Source organism: Rhinopithecus bieti, unplaced genomic scaffold (assembly GCF_001698545.2).
Source record: "Rhinopithecus bieti isolate Rb0 unplaced genomic scaffold, ASM169854v2 scaffold_47707, whole genome shotgun sequence".
Taxonomy (NCBI): domain Eukaryota; kingdom Metazoa; phylum Chordata; class Mammalia; order Primates; family Cercopithecidae; genus Rhinopithecus; species Rhinopithecus bieti.
Genome location: NW_016819117.1, coordinates 216,009 through 223,792, shown reverse-complemented (window position 1 = coordinate 223,792; position 7,784 = coordinate 216,009). Strand labels below are relative to the sequence as shown.

At 59.1% G+C, this 7,784-nt stretch overlaps 1 protein-coding gene across 1 annotated transcript in view; it reads left to right on the top strand.

The window, feature by feature from the left end:
- LOC108519465 (mesothelin-like protein) overlaps positions 1-7,784 on the top strand; it is a 16,291-nt gene that overhangs the window by 7,021 nt on the left and 1,486 nt on the right. Inside the window, exons 4-12 of the mRNA XM_017858520.1 lie at positions 2,664-2,749; positions 2,876-3,002; positions 3,133-3,323; positions 3,654-3,744; positions 3,821-3,966; positions 4,825-5,008; positions 5,093-5,248; positions 5,327-5,454; positions 7,604-7,737. Of these exons, the coding sequence (XP_017714009.1) occupies positions 2,664-2,749; positions 2,876-3,002; positions 3,133-3,323; positions 3,654-3,744; positions 3,821-3,966; positions 4,825-5,008; positions 5,093-5,248; positions 5,327-5,454; positions 7,604-7,737 (1,243 nt within the window). The remainder of the gene's footprint in view (positions 1-2,663; positions 2,750-2,875; positions 3,003-3,132; positions 3,324-3,653; positions 3,745-3,820; positions 3,967-4,824; positions 5,009-5,092; positions 5,249-5,326; positions 5,455-7,603; positions 7,738-7,784) is intronic.

Genomic DNA, 7,784 nt, shown 5'->3' with positions numbered 1-7,784 from the left:
TTTTTTGTGAGTCGGAGTCTTGCTCTGTGGCCCAGGCTGGAGTGCAGTGGCCGAACCTCAGCTCACGGCAAGCTCCGCCTCCCAGGTTTACGCCATTCTCCTGGCTCAGCCTCCCGAGTAGCTGGGACTACAGGCGCCCGCCACCTCGCCCGGCTAGTTTTTTGTATTTTTTAGTAGAGACGGGGTTTCACCGTGTTTGCCAGGATGGTCTCGATCTCCTGACCTCGTGATCCGCCCGTCTTGGCCTCCCAAAGTGCTGGGATTCTTTCATTTGTAACCGGTTAAAGGAATAAAGCCCTGTGTAAAGTATGGACTCAGCAAATAGGAATGCTTTCAACTCAGACAAGCAGGCCACAGGAGGGAAGGAGGGAGGGCCAGCAGGCACTGCCTCCCCTCTGCCTGGCACGGCCGTAGGTCTCGTTTATAATTTGGTATCTTATTGCCATGGAGTCTTTTTTTTTTCTCTCTTATGTATTTATTTTTGAGACAGAGTCTCACTCTGTCACCCAGGCTGGAGTGCAGTGGCACCATCTCAGCTCACTGCAACCTCTGCCTTCCGGATTCAAACAATTCTCCTGCCTCAGCCTCCTCCCAGGTAGCTGGGATTGTAGGCGCGTGACACCATGCCCGCCTAATTTTTGTATTTTTAATACAGACGAGGTTTCACCACATTGCCCAGGCTGGTCTCAAGTGATCACCGGTCTTGGCTTCCCAAAGTGCTGGGATTACAGCCATGAGCCACTGCACCTGGCCTTTCTCTTTTTTAAAACATTTAAAAATGTATTATGATTATTATTTTTTGAGATAAGATCACACTCTATTGTCCAGGTTGGAGTGCCGTGGCACCATCACAACTTATTGCAACCTCAGCCTCCCGATTCAAGCCATCCTCCTACCTCAGCCTCCCCAGTAGCTGGGACAGTTGTTTTTGAGATGGAGTCTCTCTCTGTCGCCCAGGCTGGAGTGTAATGTTGTGATCTCAGCTCACTGCAACCTCTGCCTGCTGGGTTCAAGTGATTCTTCTGCCTCAGCCTCCCAAGTAACTGAGACTACCGGCACCCGCCACCACGCGCGGCTATTTTTTTTTTTTTTTTTTTTTTTTTTTTTTTTTTTTTTGAGACGGAGTCTCGCTGTGTCACCCAGGCTGGAGTGCAGTGGCGTGATCTCCACTTGCTACAAGCTCCGCCTCCCAGGTTCACGCCATTCTTCTGCCTCAGCCTCCCTGGAAGCTGGGGCTACAGGTGCCCGCCACCTCGCCTGGCTAATTTTTTTGTATTTTTAGTAGAGACAGGGTTTCACCGTGTTCACCATGATGGTCTCCATCTCCTGACCTCGTGATCTGCCCACCTCGGCCTCCCAAAGTGCTGGGATTACAGGTTTGAGCCACCGCGCCCGGCCTATTTTTGTATTTTTACTACAGACAAGGTTTCACCATATTGGCCAGGCTGGTCTCAAACTGGCCTCAGGTTATCTGCCCGCCTCACCCTCCCGAACTGCTGGGATTACAGTCGTGAGCCATGGCGCCCAGCCTAACTTTTAAATTCTTTTTAGAGACAGGGGTCTCACTATGTTGGCCAGGCTGGTCTCAGACTCCTGAGCTCAAGTGATCAGCCCTCCTCAGCCTCCCAAAGCGCTGGTATTACAGGCATATTGCACCACAGCTGGTCTGCTTTTTGCCTTTCTTTTGATAATCAAACAGGCTGAACCTTCTGTTCCAGCTCGCAGGTATTCTGGGTGTTTGTGAGTCAGAGTTTTTCTTCCCCTCCCTCTCAGCCAGGAGGACCTTGCCCTGCAGGAGGCTGGCAGCCCATGCCCCATTCCCCGGGGCTCCTTTCAGGCTGCAGGAGGGTCCCTGAGCCCCCACCCTGGGTGGGCTCCTCCTCAGGGATGAGACCCTGGTGGGGGCTGCACAAAACTCTGGGGCTGTCCTTGTCTGCCTCGAAGCCCCTCCTCATATGCACAGGATGTCCCAGGTGCTTGGTTGACATAAAATCGGGCAAAGGGCCCTCTGAGGAATGGGCTAAAAACCCTTGAACTCAAAGGCCAGGCTAGACAAGCCTAGGTCGGGGGTGGCTGAGGCTGGGCAGCGTCCTGCATAGGCTGAGAGGAGTGAGCAGAGCCTCAGGGAGCATGGAGGGGCGGAGGCTGGGCCTGGCAGAGCCCCAGTGCCAGGAGGAGGCTGTCAGGTGGAGCCGAGAGGCACCACCCAAGGTCCACTTGGGAAGCTGCCAAGGGGCTGCACTGGAGGAGACCCCAACCCGGCGTTGGGGGGCCTCCTTGGTGGTGATAGGCAATCATCCACACCTACCCAGCATCCAGAAGCTTCAGCACTCCGCCAGTGAGGAGGTGGCACAGGGGCCTGGCGGTTGAGGAGGTGGCACAGGGCCCTGGCAGTTGGGGAAGCGGCGGAGGGGCCTGGCAGCCAGGGAGGCGGCTTTGGGGCTGGGGGCGGCTGTTTGGTGGCCTGTTCTGCCATGCGGGGTTCCCCTCCAGGCGCAGGGGCGGGCACGGGTAGCCATGGGGAGGACCCGACATGTGGGAAATGGGGCCCAAGAAGTGGGTGGGGACTGGGTCCTGAGGCCCACGCAGAGGGGAAGGGCGCCCACGGGCTGCCACAGCGAGTCCAGAGTGGACGAGGGAGTGACCAGCACCCTCCTGCCCAGCTCAGCTGCTTGGCCAACCTAGCATCACGGTGCGGCCTCCAGGATGACTTCACGCTCCACCCGCCCAACCTGCTGCTCTTCTACAAGTGAGTGTCCCTCCCTGCCCAGCCACAGGAGTCCTGGGGGCCCTCAACGCCCCAGGGGCATCGCAGGGCTGCTGGGAGTTCCGGCCCCGCCCCCCGTCAGTCTGACAGCCTCACACTCACCTGCAGCCTGAGCCAGGTGCGGGAAGCTGACTGCCGGGCCTTCATCCGCCGCGCCGCCCAAGGGGACGTGGAGCTGCTGAACCATCTACCCGACCAGAGGGTCGCCCTGCAGCGTGTGGCTGTGGGCTGCCTGGTGGGCGCTGGGCGGGGTGGACCGGGGCGCGTGGGGAGCAGCTGTGGCCTGCCTAGTGGGCACCTGGGCGGGATAGGCCCGGTGCATTGGAGGCAGGCTCCTGCTGGGTGCCGACCTGCTGGCCCTGCAGGGGGGGGCCCGCCCACAGCTCAGTGCCTCCAACCTGCCGCTGCTTGGGGCCCTGGTGTGTGACATGGACGCGTCCAGCATCAGTGCTGCGGACCCCCACGTGCTGGGGAACCTGCAGCGCTGCCCCCGGCTGACCACCGCCCAGCGCATTGCCCTCAACTCACTGCTGGCCGGGGGAAAGACCTCGCTCGGGTGGGTGGGGTCACAGGGCCAGGCGAGGAGGCGGGGATGAGACGGGAGGCAGCCTGGGGTTGGCCCAAGAGGTCACTGATGTCCACAGCCCACTAACATCTGACCTCTGGCCTCAATCTCACCGGGTCCTGCAGCCAAGGGGGCAGAGGGTTGGGGTGCTGCCCCACTAGCTGTGGGGGGGTGCCCCTCCCGTGGGTGCCAGTCAGGGGTCTGGGTGGTCAAGCACCTACTGAGTGCTCCTCCTGCCTGCTGGGTGTCCATGGAGGGGCAGGGGCTCCGGGAGGGGAGGCCTGCCCTGGACCCAACACAGCGCCCCTTTCTGTGCACCAGGCCCCCTGGCTCCTGGACACTGGAGGGGCTACAAGCCCTGGGTTCCCTGGCCACATACATCAGCCCTCACCTGTGGGCACAGGTGCAGGAGGTAGGAGGGGGCCCCAGGGTGGGCACAAGCGAGCCTTGCCTGGGCCGCCAACCTCAGCCCACACCTGCTCTGCCAGGCCGTGGGCCTGGGCTTCTTCAGCAGCATGGTGGCTGCATGCCGGGCAGGGAGGCTCAGGCAGCACGAGGCCAGGCGCTTCGTCACCAGCTTCCTGGGGTCCAAGACTAAACTGGTGTCCTCCAGGCCCAGACTCAGCACAGGTCAGTATGGCCACTGTGGCCTGGGACGCTGCACCTCCCCAGTCCGGCTCCTCCCTCGGGCCTGGCTGACTTCAGAGAAGTCGTTTGGCCAAGTTCTTGGTTAGAACTCTGGGACAGCCAAGGTCTGACCAAGGTCAGAAGTGGAGGGGAAGGGGTCAAGGAGGGGGCCTGGGCCAGGCGCGGCGGCTCACACCTGTAATCCCAGCACTTTCGGAGGCCGAGGCAGGCAAATCACTTGAGGTCCAGAGTTTGAGACCAGCCTGGCCAACATGAGGAAACCTCGTCTCTACTAAAAACACAAAAATTAGCCGGGCGTGGTGGCACGTGCCTGTAATACCAGCTACTGGGGAGGCTGAGGAGGGAGAATTGCTTGAACCCGGAAGGTGGAGGTTGCAGTGAGCAGAGATCATGCCACTGCACTCAGCCTGGGCGACAGAGTGAGACTCCACCTAAAAAAGAAAAAAAAAAATCTGGGCACAGTGGCTCAGGCCTGTAATCCCAGCACCTTGGGAGACCAAAGCAGGAGGATTCACTTAAGGTCAGGAGTTCAAGACCAGCCTGGTCAACACAGCGAAACCCCATCTCTACTAGAAATACAAAAATTAGCCAGCGTGGTGGCGCATGCCTGTAATCCCAGCTACACAGGAGGCTGAGGCAGGAGAATCACTTGAACCAGGGAGGCAGAGGTTGCAGTGAGCCAAGATCAATGCCACTACTCTCCAGCCTTTGATGCCCTGCTGCTAGGCAACAGAGCAAGACTCTGTCTCAAAAAAAAAAAAAAACGGGGGGGCGCCCTGGAGCCGGCAGTGGTGGTTGGCCCAGGCCCCAGTTACCAGCCTGGGCCGCACACACCCCCAGAAAGATCCTGTGTCCGAGGCAACATCACGGCCACCACGCTGCGGGACAACCTCTTCCTGGTGCACTACGACTGTGCACAGCTTGAGTCTTGCCTGGATGGCCACGTCCTCAGAACCAACCTGGAACCCCTGCTGCAGCACCCGCTGCCCACTGAGTGCCAGCGCGTGGTCAAGGCCAAGCTCGCGCAGGTGCACGGCTGGGCGGCGGGGACGGGGAGGCCCGGTGGGCGCAGCACCTCTGCTGACCCTGCCCGGCCCTGCCCACCTGCTCAGATCTACCCACAAGGCCTCCCGGAGGATCAGCTGCGGCTCATCACCTCGCTGGTCTACCTCTACTCCTGCACCGAGATCGGCCAGTGGAGCATCACCTCCCGGGACACGGTCATGGCTCTGCTGGCCTCTGATGTGGCCCTGGAGAACCAGACAGAGGTGAGGGCACCTGGGCGGGCGGGCAGGTGGGTGGTCCCAAGCCCCAGCCTGCCCCACCGACCCTGGCTCTGCCCCCAGGCTGTGCTGCAGAAGTTTCTGGAGCACAATGGCACAGTCTCTGGCGCCCTGCTGCTGGCCGTCGGGGGCACCCGCCTATGCTGGATGAGTCCTCAGCAGATCCAGACCATCCATCCCCAGGAGCTCCGGTGAGTCAACCCCCCACACTCGAAGGCAGCTCCTGCCTCAGCCCAGGGGGACCACGAGGGGAAACTGAGGGCAAGGAGGGCAGCCCAGCCAGGCCATCAGGTGCATTAGTCCTAGGGCTGCCCTGGCTGGACTCTAGCTTTGAGCAAAGGACACAAACTGGGACTTTATTTATTTATTTATTTTATTTTATTTTATTTTTTTTTTTGTGACAGACTCTTCCTCTCTCGCAGTGACTCTTCTTCTCCTTTTTTTTTTTTTTTTTTTTTTTTTTTTGTGAGACAGAGTCATCGCTCTGCTCCACCCAGGCTGGAGTGCAGTGGCCAGTCTCAGGCTCACTACAGCTCCGCCTCCTGGCGTGTTCGCCATTCTCCCGCCTCAGCCTCCGGGAGTAGGCTGGTGACTACCAGGCGCCCGCCACCTCGCGCTGGTAGTTTTTTGTATTTTTTTTTAGTAGAGACGGGCCGTTTCACTGTGCTTAGCCAGGCATGGGTCTCGATCTCCTGACCTCGTGATCCCGCCCGTCTCAGCCGTCCCAAAGCTGCTCGGGATTACAGGCTTGAAGCCACCGCGCCCGACCCTATTTTAGCTTTTTTGAGGATGGGAGGTCTCGCTTCCCCCAGGCTGAGTCGGGAGTGCGCCAATCTCGGCTCACTGCAAGCTCCGCCTCCGGGTGTCAGCGCGATTGCGTCCTGCGCGTGCAGGCCTCCCAAGTAGCTGGGAGTACAGGCACCGCACCACCACGCGGCGCGGCTGTAATTTTTGTATTCTTAAGTCAGAGGACAGGGTTGTTCACCTTGTAGCCAGGATGGTCTGTCAATCGTCGCTGACCTTGTGATCCCACCTGCCTCCGGCCTCCACAAGGAGTGGCTGGGATTACAGGCATGAGCCACCATGCCCGGCCTATTTATTTATTTTTTGAGACAGAGTCTCACTGTGTCACCCAGGCTGGAGTGCAGTGACGTGATCTCAGCTCACTGCAACCTCTGTCCCCTGGGCTCAAGCGATCCTCCCACCTCAGCCTCCCGAGTAACTGGGATTATAGGCGCCCACCACCATGTCCAGCTATTTTTGTATTTTTAGTAGAGATGGGGTTTCACCATGTTGGCCAGGCTGGTCTTGAGCTCCTGACCTCAAGCAATTCACCCTCCTCGGCCTCCCAAGGTGCTGGGATAACAGGTGTGAGCCACTGCACCTGGCCAAATTGGGTAATTTTAAAGAGAAATATATTCTCTCAGTTCTGGAGGCCAGAGGTCGGAAACCAGGGTGCTGGTGGTCCCCGCCCCCTCTGAACCCCGCAGGAAGGACCCTTCCTGCGTCCTCCAGCTTCTGGTGGTGCTGACCAGGATTGGCGCCCCTGGGCTTATGGACACATCGACCCCATCTCTGCCTCCATCCTCACGCTGCACTCTTTGTCTGTGTCCACATTCCCTATTCTTTTTTTTAAGAGACGGGGTCTCACTGTGTTGCCCAGGCTGGTTTCGAACTCCTGGGCTCAAGTGATCCTTCTGCCTCAATCTCCCGAAGTGCTGGGATTTACAGGTGTGAACCACCGCGCCCAGCCCTCAGATTTCCTGTTTTTTTGTTGTTGTTGTTGTTCGTTTGTTATTTTTGAGACTCTGCCGCCCAGGCTGGAGTGTGGTGGCATGATCTCAGCTCACTGCAACCTCCATCTTGTCTCCTGGATTCAAGCAGTTCTCGTGCCTCAGCCTCCGGAGTAGCTGGGATTACAGGCGCCTGCCACCACACCCAGCTAATTTTTGTATTTTTAGTAGAGACAGGGCTTCACCATGTTGGCCAGGCTGGTCTCGATCTCCTGACCTCGTGATCCACCCACTCAGGCCTCCCAAAGTGCTGGGATTACAGGCGAGAGCACTGCACCTGGCCCTCAGCTTTCCCTGTCCTTAGAAGGACCCCAGTCACTGAGTTAGGGGCCACCTGATCCAGTCTGACCTTATCCCATCTGCAATGACCCTATTTCCCAACAAGGTCACATTCTGAGGTTCTGGGTGGATGTAAATTTGGGGGAACCCTGTTCACCCCAGGACAGAGGGCGAGAGGAAGGCTGTAGCTCAGGAAGGGAGGGCCATGCCCAGCCGTTAGAAGGGTCGGGGGCTGGTGGCCAACTCCTCAGCCTCCCGCCTCCCCCAGGATGGCCGGGGCCCTGGACGTCTCTTCCTGCCCCCAGAGCCGGAAGGACGTGCTCTACGCCAAGGCCCATGAGGCCTTCAGCAGCAGCAGCAGGACCCCAGCTGCCTACTACCACTTCATGCGCCCCTACCTCGGTGAGCCCTGTCCCCCTCACCCCTGTCCCCACAGCGGCTCCCCGGTG